Source organism: Hippoglossus stenolepis, chromosome 12, assembly GCF_022539355.2.
Source record: "Hippoglossus stenolepis isolate QCI-W04-F060 chromosome 12, HSTE1.2, whole genome shotgun sequence".
Lineage (NCBI taxonomy): Eukaryota > Metazoa > Chordata > Actinopteri > Pleuronectiformes > Pleuronectidae > Hippoglossus > Hippoglossus stenolepis.
Genome location: NC_061494.1, coordinates 19,538,141 through 19,551,464, shown reverse-complemented (window position 1 = coordinate 19,551,464; position 13,324 = coordinate 19,538,141). Strand labels below are relative to the sequence as shown.

Genomic DNA, 13,324 nt, shown 5'->3' with positions numbered 1-13,324 from the left:
CCTCTTTTCTTTTTAGTTCATCGGAGTTATTCACTTCAAACCTCTAAGACAACTTGCTCTTCCCAGACTCATCTTTTTTAGCCATATAGCTGTTATTACGAATCCATATCACAGAGCTCTGAGCTTCTGTTGGTTGTTTTTGCTTCTCACCTCGTATGGCACAGAACTTGTCTTTTAGCAAATCATTATAGAATCATTAGCAATCATTTAGCAACATGATTTGTACTTTAAAGCACATTTCATTGTAAATATATTTTTGTTGATAGTAACAGTAGAGGTACATGCACAACTGAAAAGATAAAGTGTTGTCAACATTAATTACACGGTTATATTCAATAAAATACTTTGTGTGGAGGCTTTGCTTAAAGAAAAGTGCTTCATAAACCCTGTTTCCTAATGAGCAAGGATTGTGCAGCGATCTGTTGTTGTTAGTGTTCGTCTCCTCAAGTTTTTATCTTTCCCCCTTTAATTTTCGTATTAATTGGATTGAAATGAATACTGCTAGACGTGAAAGTTTCAGTTATGTACTGTAGTGCACATGCCGCATCTGTGTCAACAATCGCAATACCTGAAATCCTCTAGTGCTGCTCCCACCTCTATAAGGTTTCAATTAGAATTTGAGAACATATTCATCGGGGTTTTACTGCAGGTTAAAAATCACGCTTCCTCGCACACCTCCACCTTTCTCACGTGAAAACATCATTCTCCGGTGTGACATTACAGGTGATTTCCTCTCTCTTTCTTCCCTCTACCGTCGTCTCTCACCTTTCCCACATGTCCTCATCGGAAGTCATAAATCTTTCAGTCCCACTTTAATGGGAGCTTCTTATTGTTTGGAAAGTTATTTTTACTGTCTCCAAAAATGCCTGCGGCTGTCGAGTCTCAGCGCTCTCACCCAGAATCAGGCTGCAGGTCACTGAAGGAGTCACCAGGGTTTCTTTGCTTCGCTGTCTCTGTCTCTGTTACTACTTCCTCTCTTTATCTGTTATCCCATCTCTGCTTAATGACGCATTACTTATCGTCCTGCTTACTGCAGGCGGGGATTAAACTCACTGTTAATATGCTAATGCTAGTTTTACAGTTGATTTAAGGAGGAGCTTGCCATCAGGATGAGCAACAATGAAACCTGAGCTCGTTATATTCAGCAATTAACATTAATTAAATAAAGCAATAAATAGTATGTTGATCCAGGCATTTAGAAATGTCAACAGCATGCAGATCATTTATTTAATTTAAAGTACCAGTATTTTCTTTTTTTATAGGAGTGGAGCTGTCGTCATTAGACATGTGGCACTTACCTTTTTGAAGGAGCTTGTTCATAGAACTTTTATACTCTCCAGGATAATATTACCCAGGCAGCCAGTTTGGGTCCCGAGTGGTTATCCATTATTCATTTTCTTTTTATCTATGTGTAATGTTAGAGCGTATTGAGCATTGTGATTTTTTTTTTTTGCATTACAGTAGCATGTGATCCTCTCTGTCCTCATCTGTCCTCATCCGTCCCATTGTCCTGTTACTGCTGACAGAGAAGGGTGCGTTGGCTTGTTATCTGTTTACAAGTAAAGGTTTGTTCAGAGCGCGATCATGTTACAGCAGAAACCCATGATAGTCACGGTCAGGTTCACACAAACACACGCACAACAGTAGTGTAGCTCAGTGAGTGTTGTGTGATCCTCCAGCAGTCAGGCTTCAGCAGAACTGTCTTTTGGCCCCATCCTGCCTAATATCTGAAATATTATTTGTGGTTATTTTAAGTACTGCCCATTTTAATATTCACAAAAATCATTTATTGACATGTTGCTTTATATTATGTCTCTCCTGGCTCTTTTTTTAGGTTTACATTTTGATATATTTTACATTTATATTTTATTTGATATCAATTATTCGTTCCATACTAAGTAGACTCAAAAATTGAAGTGGCCTTGATTATACCGAGAAACATTTTTGGTTTATGGATTTTCTGGTTTAACAAAATCATTTGTTAGTAGCCAAAAAAGTTAGACCTTCGAGTTTCCTTTCTTTTTTTGTGTTGCCCAATTTACTAACAAACCAACATCAGGACAAGGAGGGAATGAAATATTCATAATTACTGCAATTGAATGAAATACACTCTCTCCTCCTCTAATCTCCTCTCTCCTCCTCTAATCTCATCTCCTCTAATCTCATCTCCTCTAATCTCATCTCCTCTCCTCTCTATTAGGAAAAAGACTCTAGCCCCTTTAGAGAATATGTCCTGATAGTGTTTGATTGGCTGGTGGTTGAGAAGTGTGAAGAGTTCATTTGGAGTGTCTTGATGGACAGCGAGCTACAGAGAGAGAGAGAGAGAGAGAGAGAGAGAGAGAGATCGCTGCCAAACTAAACAGTCACTCTCTCTCTTCCTTTCTGCGCCCCCTCTGTCCGTCAATCAGCTCTCTCTCTTTCACGGTTCCTCTCTTTGCCTCTTACTCTCTGAACTACTTGTCAATTAACCCCCCTTCCTCTCTGTGTGTTATTATTTTTTTTGCTAACTCTTTGCTGTAGTAGACAGATTCAATATAACTAATACAAATCTTGTAACTAGCGTTTTGCAAATTGTGTGTGAGCTCCCTTTCTTAAAAATGTGTAATAAAATGTGGTTTTCTGAATGTGTGTTTGTAGCATGATGTGTCAGCCGGAGCTCTGAAGGCAGCGCTGGACGGCGTGGTGCAGGAGTGTGTGAGCTTCGTGGGAGTGGACATCAACATCTGCTCTGAGATCCTGATGAGGTAAAGGCAGTGCATACAGACGTGTGTATATATACGTCCTCATAAGCAAGTGCACGTGTTACACCTGAGCACTTTCTCCTCCTCACACGCACACGCACACTAATTGTGAGATGAATAGGGCTCAGACCTCTGACATACTTTCCCTCAGCAGTCACAACAGGGCAAAGCTTCATTCACACTTGGGCACAGACGAATGCTCGATACACACACACACGTACAGATGTCCCGCCAGCTTTCTGTTTAGACTAATGCTTCACACCCTGGCCTGGCTTACTGGGCTGACTGGAATCAACAGAGGGGATTAGGCAAGGTACACACACACACACTCATGCAGAGAAGGAAACGTTTACATACATGTAATCATTTAGTTACAAATATATCTGGCAGAATACTGTACACACACATATTTACCATGAAATGTACAGGACAAGCACAGGAAGTCCTCAAATTTGATATACACACGCACGCTTCATACAAACGGTGTGAAACGAGCTGGCATCAGCTGCAGGGCAGGCATCAGGTCATCTGTTTACCTGTCTGCTCTGCAAGTGAGCTTTTTCCACTCCTGCCAGAAGTCATGCTACACACTCACACACACATTAAACACACTTAGACGTGTTGATGACTGAGGTATTATGTGGAGTGTTGACATAGCGATGTGTTTTAGCATTGGTGAGTCACCGCGGACATTAACAGAGTCGACCTAATTGAGTTTTAAATCACCTCTCGTCTTTGCTCGGCCAAAACGGGACAAATACACTCACTAAATATTGGCTCACGTGTGTCTCTTGTGACTGTTGGTCCTGCTTCGCCTGAAGTGCCAGGTCACGGTCTGTTAACTCTGCTGTTTTTGTTTATGGTAGAACTCTTGTGTGGACAGTGTGTGAAGCAAATGTTTCAGAGCTGTGTGTTATTAGTATTTTTGTAGATATCTTGACACTAAACTTTAGTTGTAGTGTTTTCTTACAGTAGCATCCGACGTCTGCTTTGTCTCCCCAGGCATGTGGCAGGCCTGAATGTGGGCCGGGCGAAAAGTATAGCCGAGTGGAGAGAGCAGAAAGGTCCCTTCATCAACAGGGAGCAGCTCAAACTGGTCAAAGGCATGGGGCCCAAGACCTTCCAGCAGTGTGCCGGCTTCATTAGGATCAACCCACAGACCCTACACAGGTACATATTCACGTGTGTATGAGACGGGCACATTATGATTAATCCCAGATCACTGAGATCAGACGGGCGTTTGTGTTATGTTCGGTTTTATGAACTGTTTTAATTACTCTGCTTTTAATTCCCCTTTTTTGTTCTATTAAGCGCTTTATGACTCTCATAAGAAAAGTGCTATGTAAATAAAGTTTATCACGATTATATTATTAATATCATGTAAAGATCTATAGACGGGTTCAGTGTCATTGACACTATGCATTCCAGGTTTTCATGCAGGTGTAGCTCTGTCCATGCTATGATGAGGAACAGAGGTACAAAAATAAAGAGCAAATTTCATTGATCCCATCAAAGTATTAATAACACAATTCATGTTTCATGTACATTATATAAAGTAGGTGGGGAGAGTAGTTGTTATTTCTGGTGACGTGAGGTAGAATAAAGGAAATTCTTTAGAAACTATGCCTGTTATTTTAGATCTCCCTGTGAACGGTTTAATTTATTAATGCTGAGTCTTAATTAGAGTCTAGGGTAGAGTCAAAATACAACTTGCCAAACAACCTGCAAGACCAGATACAGATACTCTTTTCAGAATTTGGTGATACGAATTTGTATCTTTTTTTAAATCCAGGCTATGTAAGACTTGTATTTCCTCATAGATTCAAAATCCTTTTTGTTTTCCAAACAGTTTGAAAACCTCACCTCACCCTGAACCATCAGTGCCAGAGAAACCAGCGGCCAAGAAGGGCAAAGGAAAGACTTCAGTCAATGTATCAACCTCATTTAACCCTCTGGACCAGACCTGTATTCACCCCGAGTCCTACCATGTGGCACAAAGGTATAGTACACACACACACACACACACACACACACACACACACACACACACCACCCCACCCACCCCACCCCACCCCACCCCATCGGCAGGAGCGTGTTTGGGCTGAGATGGAGTTGATTTTGACACCGTCTCATGTGGGGCTGGTTACAGTGGTGGAGGACTCTGATTTGATTTACACAGACATGGGATACAAGAGAGGAGGTGTTGGCTTTGTGTGTGTGTGTGTCTGTGTGTGTCCTCGTGTGAGAAATGATTGTTAGCGCTGCCGATGCTGATATCAAAAGCACATTGAACATCCACCCGGGACTTCTGTGTCCTGTGTGTGTCTTTGTGTGTGAGAGCAGGACTGACAGACAGAGAAAGAGGGCGGGCCTTCTCTTATACAGCTGTAGTCACTCAACTGTGTTTAGTCTACATAAGTTCTGACACTAGTGGTTCTAAGCATCGCTCTAATGGGCTCAGAACATGTGTGTGAGTGGACGTGTCTCTGTGTGCTCATGTGAAGATGGATCGCTGCTGCTTGTATGAAACCCTGTTTTTTTGCCCATGGCCATCATTTTTTACTTCAGCATTTTTACTTGTCCTCTTTTACACCAACAGTACATGAACACACATCTTTTACTCCATATTCACACAACTTATTGTCTGGGAAGGCATCAGTCTCGATTGTCTCCATCCTTCCATCCATCCCTCTATCATTCTCTGTTCCCCTGTTAACTGACAGCTGGTAAATTTGCAGTTTTCTTATTTTAATCAAAGATCTTTTAAAGAAATCCTGATGCAACATTTACATTAGTATAGGAATGTATTAATAAAATGTAATCAGGGACAGTGAAAATGACTGTACACTCCAAGTCTCATTTTTCTCTTGAGTGTTTTTAATTTTTGTTTCATTTCGTCGCAGAAAACACTTTTCAGCTGCTTTATTTGTTCACTAAATATCCAACACTTAGTCAAGTAGGTGGCACGACACTAGAAAATTCAGTCTGATGTTCATTTCTCAGTCGTGCGACTTGTGTCTTTACCCTCTCCAACTTCATAATTAAATCTGACTCCTGTTTCTCACCACTCTACTTATCTTTCTCAGCTTCTACATTTTTTCCTACCGTCCAGAACTCTTAACCCCGTGTCGGAAAATGCTGTATTCTTTGTTTTGACTAGCTTCTAATCCCTGTCTGGGAATCTACTCAATTCACTGCTGATTAATATCTCACTTGATACACATATTTAGTGATGGTCTCATTTTTTTTACAAGGCTATGCAGAATTTGAGAGATGTGTGTGTGTATATATATATTTTTTTAAACCTCTCAAAGCACGTGTTGTGGTTTCACAGTAAGTCACGTTCCGCTGTTAATGTTAACGACGTTGGACGACGGGAAAAGCCGCGCATGTCAGCACTTGCTCTTCCTAGGAATTTTGAAAGCCTTGTTTAGTTTTGATACAGTGGAAAATGAATCACCTGATACTTGAAATCTGGGGGGATTTCCCGCCTCTGCACAATAGACCATCCAGCTTCGTGAGTGTGTAGTTGAGTCTGATTTGTGCTGTCTCCTAAAAAAAAGTCCTCAGATTACAGCTGTGATGTTTAGGCTTTGATTCACATGTTTGAGTTTTGTTGTCATTCATTCAAAGTGATGGTTTAATTTGGATCTAGACGGGTGGTGGGAGAGCTCATACCTCCATCAAGGCAACAAAGCCCTATCTCACCATGTTCAAGAAAGTGTGTGGGGGGTAATCCTGGATTCGCTCCAAACTTTAATGGGTTCTTGCTCTGACATTGTGACACCCTACCCCCAAACTTTGTGGAAATTAGTTGTGTAGCTTTTGCACAATCCTGCTAAACAGATAAACAAACAAAACAATGAAAACGCAACCTCCTTGGTGAAGGTGATAACAATATATCATTGTACTTAACATTTGAATGGGTTTCCACTCCACTACCAGTTTTAGTGTCATGTATTTTTATCTGTTAACTCTACATTTTGAAAGTGAAGTTTCTTCCGTATAGTCAATAATCAGTAAGTCATCTCTTTAAATTAAAAACTCAAATTGGGTAGAGAGCTTTAGGTTTGAGGACCTTTTTTCACGTCCTCACGAACAACAGCTCAGGACAGGAGGTCTGGAGCGAGGATTGTGAAGGAATGTGTGTGTGTGTGTGTGTGTGTGTGTGTGTGTGTGTGTGTGTGTGTGTGTGTGTGTGTGTGTGTGTGTGTGTGTGTGTGTGTGTGTGTGTGTGTGTGTGTGTGTGTGTGTGTGTGTGTGTGTGTGTGTGCGTCTTTATGGTTTATAAGGAATATCATGTTCATCACATTAGAGAAACTGGATCCTCCATCACTGCTCCCAGCCCACACATCATCTCCTCTTTGTAACCATATACCACCACACACACACACACACGCACGCAAGAACACAAAGGCATAGACACAATTTGTCCACCTTTGTTTCAGGACTGGTATGATTTGTTTGATTAAAGCAAAAACTATCTGCAGTGAAGATTTTCTGTAAAGAATGTTAATAATCAGAGGAACACAATCCAGACTATTTCACATCAAAATATCAATGAAGTGTATTGTATTACTCTGGGGGGGGTCCACTCTGTGATGAATATTTCCCTGATATGTAACAGTTGGGGCCCAATATCTTTATAATACAAGTCAGAATAGGTTCTTGCTGTGGGCCTGGATAAAATCTATATCCTAGCCCACCCAACCCCACATTCACACAGTCACACACACGTACACACACACTGTGTTGGTCATAATTATATGAGTATGAACCCGACGGTGGTGTGGGCCCCTAGACTCCTGGTACCCCTTAAATACTAACATACAGCCCTGAAAAATGAGATGGGCCACACACACACACACACACACACACACACACACACACACACACACACACACACACACACCTGGAAATATAACCCACCATCCACCAAAAGCATTGTAAGATTTAGAACCAGGCTCTCCTCTCCTCCTTCCTCTCCGCTCCCCCTCACCTCTACCTCTCTGTTCCTCTCCCTCTCACAGATTTTGTCACTGAGGTTGTTTTGACTGGACTTTGAATGGTTTCAGTGTTGGTGGAAAGAAGCTTGTTATTCTGGCTCAACATATATGGACAATATTTTAACCTGTTGCAAGCCACAGTTTCAAAATTTCCAATAATATGATTAGTCTCTATCGAAGAAATTAAACTTGAAGTTACTTGTTGTAACTTGGTAGAAGAACAACACCCTCCTGAAGTACATTTTATACGCTAGTAATGTTAAATATGAACATCCTTTTGCCTTTACTAAAAATGTGTCTACCCCCTGTCTCCAAGCTTTACTTTTATTTATGTATATATAAGTTTTTGAAACAGTAGAGAAAGACAGGAAATATTTTGTGTCAGAGAAAGGAAGAGGGATGACCCTCAACAAAAGGTCCACGGCTGGATACAAACTCAAAGGAGTTATGTGGTTTGTGTCTCAGACCTCCAGGCCACCAAGGCACAAATATTTCTTTCCCTGTAAAGAGATATATTTGGTTGGAAAGCCGAGAAGCCTGCAGGGAGCCACAGGAGAGAAGATCCTTGTGTTAGGCAGATGTCCATTTTGGTCTAAAAGGTGTTGTTTCCTCACCACTGAGCCATTCCTGGCACATACTTAGCTTCTATTTTGTACCGATCTGGCTCGCTGGTGTTGAGGGATTGATTCTGTTTGTCTCCTTCTCCTGGACGCGAGATGCTGACCCCGCTGGCAGGGGGCCTCTCTCCGCTCACAGCTGTCTCATACATAGTTTGTACACAAGCCGTGTCGTGTTACATCCGCACTGTCCCAGCCAGTGCCAAACGAGCATCTCCGAACAACACATTGTATGAATCAACTTTGTGTGTAGGTTCCTGTGTGTGTGTCCACCTGTTCTGTCCATCATGGGGTGGGGGGGGGACAGCTGCGGAGTCTGCTTGGCGTCAAGCTTCCAGTGAGCGACATCCATCACGGTCGCTACCCAGCTGGTGCGCACATGAATGCATGCATAGAAGCAAATGCGATCACATCTATCACCAACTCTGGAAAGTGCCTACTGTAAATAACTTATATGGAGTGCACATTACACACGCACTCAACACACATCCTATATTTTTCCATATTTGTAACTCTGGCTCCCTTTGCCAGTTTATTACCAAGTCTGTTTTGATTGTCGACCAGCTAATTAGTTTGGATTTAATTCTCGTGGCTCTGTGCATTTTAAGTGGTGCAGCCTGACTGACCGTCTAGACGTTATGGAGGTGGAACATCCTGCTAGAATAAAGTAATGTAAGGAGATTTTTTTTCCCCAAGCAGTTGACGGACGGACAAACAGTCCAACCTCAGCAAAGTGGAGGCACTTTCTTGAGACAAGGTGTTGGGGCGTTTACAGCCCACTGTGGATTTATCTGATTTACTAGCGGGTAAAAATAAATGTGTGTGTTTTTCAGAACAGAAAGCCAGGTCTCTGCAGCTCCTGACATTCTGTGTAATTACTCTTACACCTTCCTCCGTCCCCTCTCACTTTACCTGCATTAGCTTTTCTTTCCCTCCTTCCTGTTACTTAGCTTCTCCTCTTTTTTGGACTGTTGTACTATTCTTTTCCTCATAATTCTTCTCAGTCTGTCATCACTTTCCGCCTTCCCTACATCCCCTTCCCCCTTCCTCCTCTGACTACATCCCCCTATAGGCCCAGTTCTCTCCCGCAGAGTGTAGAGGGTTGACCATACTTTCCGAGTTGTGTGTCAGCTGAGAGTTGCGAACTCATTCCAGTCGTACGTTCACGCTCCGCTGTTCCATTTATACTAAAATGAGGGTCCGGGATTGGTCTGGCATTCCAGGCATGCGTACCTGACCCCGTATTACACAGAAAGTGTCAAACAACAAAATATACATACATAATATATATAATGTACCTGGACCATCCACAGTTGAAGTGTACAGTCACAAATTTTGGGTTGCATGGATGGATGACAACATTTATGCCACAAGGAAACCCCAGATGTAGACACTATGAATCCCCCTTTAAAGATGTTTCTCTCTTGTTTAGTGTTTTTGTAGATTTAAAAGTTGAGTTTTCCCACATATCGTCCCTCTCTATAGATTTCTGTCCTTCGTGGGTGGGAGCGCAGACCAGATTGGCACCGCGGGCCTGCGACAGTGTGTGGAGAGCAAGGTTAAGACCAGCAGTGCCGAGGAACTGGCCCGGACACTGGACACCACATCCGAGACCCTCAAGCTCATCATCGACGGCCTCACGCAGCCCCCTGGGTTTGACATACGACAGAGTAAGTCTCCCGCCAATCACAGCAGCACGTACATACTGACCTCAACTCATTTTATGTGACACAGAAACACAAACAAGAATATAATGAACATTTCGAAAAAACGATATTCATCCATGTAAACTCAACATCTACATAACACTGTCTTGTAACGGTTTGATATACGAGGTTGTGAGAAGAATTTAACAGTGTTGCTTTCTGCTTTTGCACATTCAAACTATCCATGTTTTTCATCATATGAAATTTCATAGACACTCGTAAAAGTGAGAGCAACCTCGCAGCCACAGTAACTTCTCTTAGTCTCTCGTCTTTCCTTCATAATGTTCTTTGCAGGTCCCCGCTGACTGATAGAAACTTGTATCTGACTGGTTTGCTGGTTACAACACACCCACGGACTCGCCTTGTGCCTTTCTTATAATAGGCACATCTTGGCCGTGTAACTTGATAGGAACTGACAGTGCTGCGGCTTCCTCCCCGTGGCCCGACAACACCAGCACTGTGTTTCTGACAGGGTGTGATGGGTCCAGCAGACAGTGTTGTTGGACAGAATATCTTCACAGAGACACAAATACACAAAAGACCTCTGTTTTTCTCCTTAATCACATGCTCCTGAGTCTGGGCACACATAAATATAGCAATAAAATCATAAACAGTCACAAGCATTTCGATTTTTCAGCAAGTGTAGCTGTGGCTCAGGTTCTTTTTCTGAAACATGTTTGTCACATCATTCACCCTATTTTCTTTTCCCTGTCCACTTTCTGGAAAAAGATGAAATATAAAAGCCTTTAGCTCAGAGTATAGTATAAATACTGTATAATATAGAAACTTGCACTTTAATTGTGTACTCGCTGATTCAGGAAGCAAAAATAATCTACAAATATAAACTATTGGACAGGGCTTCTTGACATTTTCTCAATTAAGTAAAAAATGGAAAGTGGGAAAATACTGTTGCAAATTAGGTAGAATAATGAAGTTAGGTCTGTGTTGTCCGTTTCCATACAGTTTCATATGCAGGGGAACAAAGTACAGCCTGGATACCAAGTCACTGCGAGCGAGCTCCTTTTTAAAATTAAGGAACGCAGCTTGGAGGTTCATTCTCAGGTTGGCCCTATTCGGTTGCAGCACACTATGCTTGGCCTCCGAGCCGGTGCTCAGCTGAGTAAACAGATGGGCCGAGACTACCGCATGAAATCAGTGCTGTGGGGAGGATAATTGGACCGGACTATTTCCTGGGGCGCGAGCCTTCCTTGTTTGTGTTAATGCTACAGAGAGGAAAAAGTTCTCTCATGCGCCGGGCCCAGTGGAAAGTGGGGTAGGACAGAATGCAGAGAAACGTGGAAGTATGTAGACACAAGTATTTGGTTACCGCCTGAAATGTAATACCTGTTTGTCATTTCTACCCCCCCCCCACCCCACGCCACTTTCGTGCGTCCCCATTTCCCGGTTCTCTTCCCAAACATTGTTGCAAGCTGCAACTCATACTTGAATTTGTCATAGGTCTTCCTGCCTCACTGTCATCTGGCCACCTCATCTTTTTGATATTGTCTCTCTCTTGTCTTTGCCAGATTTTGGGCAGGCGGACTTCAAGCGGGGCATTGTGTCCATGAGCGATCTGCGGGTGGGTGCGGTGCTGACGGGCCGGGTGGACAACACCGCTCTGTTCGGGGCTTTTGTAGATATTGGCGTGGGTCGCTCAGGCCTCATCCATAAGAGCAACATCACGCTGGACAAGCTGCCTGTGAGCCAGCGCCGCCGCAGCCTTGCTCTGGGACCTGGAGAGCGGGTGGAGGTCCGGGTCCTGAACGTGGACCCTCAGAGGGGACGCATCGGCCTGGACCTGATCAGGGTTCTAGAATAAATGAATTCATATTCATTATTGACATTCTGTACCTGCATTTGACTTTTGACTGGGAATCACACACGGACCTGCAGATAACTTCATGATGATGACAGTGACGGTTATTCTTGGTTCTCACAATATTCATTCTGCAGTTCTTGCAAAATGGTTCATTTAAAGACTGTTTGTAAGTGTTCAATTCAAACGGTAGTTACAGTTGCCATGTTAATGGCTTGGAAACCTGAAGTTATTCCCTCAGGTTGCACTCTCAGCCTGAGTATTACTACCTGTGCATTGTTGACTTAGTGTTTTATGATACTGAACACTAAACTTTATTCCTTAATTTAGGGCTTCACCCTCTGGTAGGGGTCCACACACTGTCGGTCAGATGCCATGAAACCCATTTAATTTGCACTTTAGCAGAACAGTGCTAATAACTGCGTAGTTTATTATGTTTCAAATATGAAATGATACTTAGATATTATCAACATGCTGTAATAGATCATTGGAAATTGTTTTGTTTTGTTCTGTTGTTTACAGTTCAATAAAAAGATACATTTTTGGGTTTGTGTTATTCAAAGCACATGTCACAGTCATTGTGGAAACTTGAACAAATCATCCGAGGGACACAACATATACATCAAAGTATTTGTTATATACCTTTTTTTAATTATTTTTCTTGTGCACTAAATGTTGTGATCTACTTTGCACTGGAGAGGACGGGTGGTGTAGGATGGAAAAGATGGAGGATGGAATGAAACAAGGGGGAGGAAAGTAAGGTGGTCGAACCGACAGCGGATTAGTGAAGTGCTGGAAAGACGGGAGAAAACACAAGTGAAGTTTTTCTTGCAGACAACAGGAAGATGTGAAAAAACAGATTGAGTGGGCTGTAGGGGGGATACGCAGAGATGAGGTGGAGGAGGAGGAGGAGGAGTAGTGTGTGTTTCTATCTTCCAGACTGCTGCAAAGCCTCGAGGCTTTTTCGGCATGGTCCCAGACACAATTAGCCCAGGACACACACACACACACACACGCACTCTAATCAGCTGCTTCAAAATTAATCCCAGACTCCCCATCCGCATTATCCAATCTGTTTGTGCTCATGAAACTGGAATAAATAAAAATAAATAAATAAAAAACATAAAATATGGTTCGGAGAAGGCCCGAGGTCCCCTGTGCTAAACCTTATACCGAATGCAGAATACCTAATCACTGCTAGCGCCGCTGCCTCGGTTTCTCCCCTCGGGGAAACAAATGGAATATATTGTCGACACAAACAGAGATTTTCAACGGAGATTAATCAGAAGTGGCAGTTTGCTTAGAGACGATCTGAGAAGACGACACGCACACACACCCAGACTAGATTCACATCCTCCGTTTCATTGTCTGTCTCTACGTAGTCATTTTTCGAAAAGGAATTTCGTCTTGTAATCAAGGTGCCCGGTTTTATCTGACG

The 13,324-nt window shown here is 42.6% G+C and overlaps 1 protein-coding gene across 1 annotated transcript in view; it reads left to right on the top strand.

The window, feature by feature from the left end:
* The window catches only part of srbd1 (S1 RNA binding domain 1), a 47,004-nt gene extending 34,574 nt beyond the window's left edge, over positions 1-12,430 (top strand). The window contains exons 17-21 of the mRNA XM_035173483.2: positions 2,638-2,744; positions 3,744-3,911; positions 4,591-4,740; positions 9,850-10,034; positions 11,597-12,430. Coding sequence (XP_035029374.2) covers positions 2,638-2,744; positions 3,744-3,911; positions 4,591-4,740; positions 9,850-10,034; positions 11,597-11,889 — 903 coding nt within the window. The 3' untranslated portion in view covers positions 11,890-12,430. The remainder of the gene's footprint in view (positions 1-2,637; positions 2,745-3,743; positions 3,912-4,590; positions 4,741-9,849; positions 10,035-11,596) is intronic.
* The last annotated feature ends 894 nt before the right edge of the window (positions 12,431-13,324 follow it).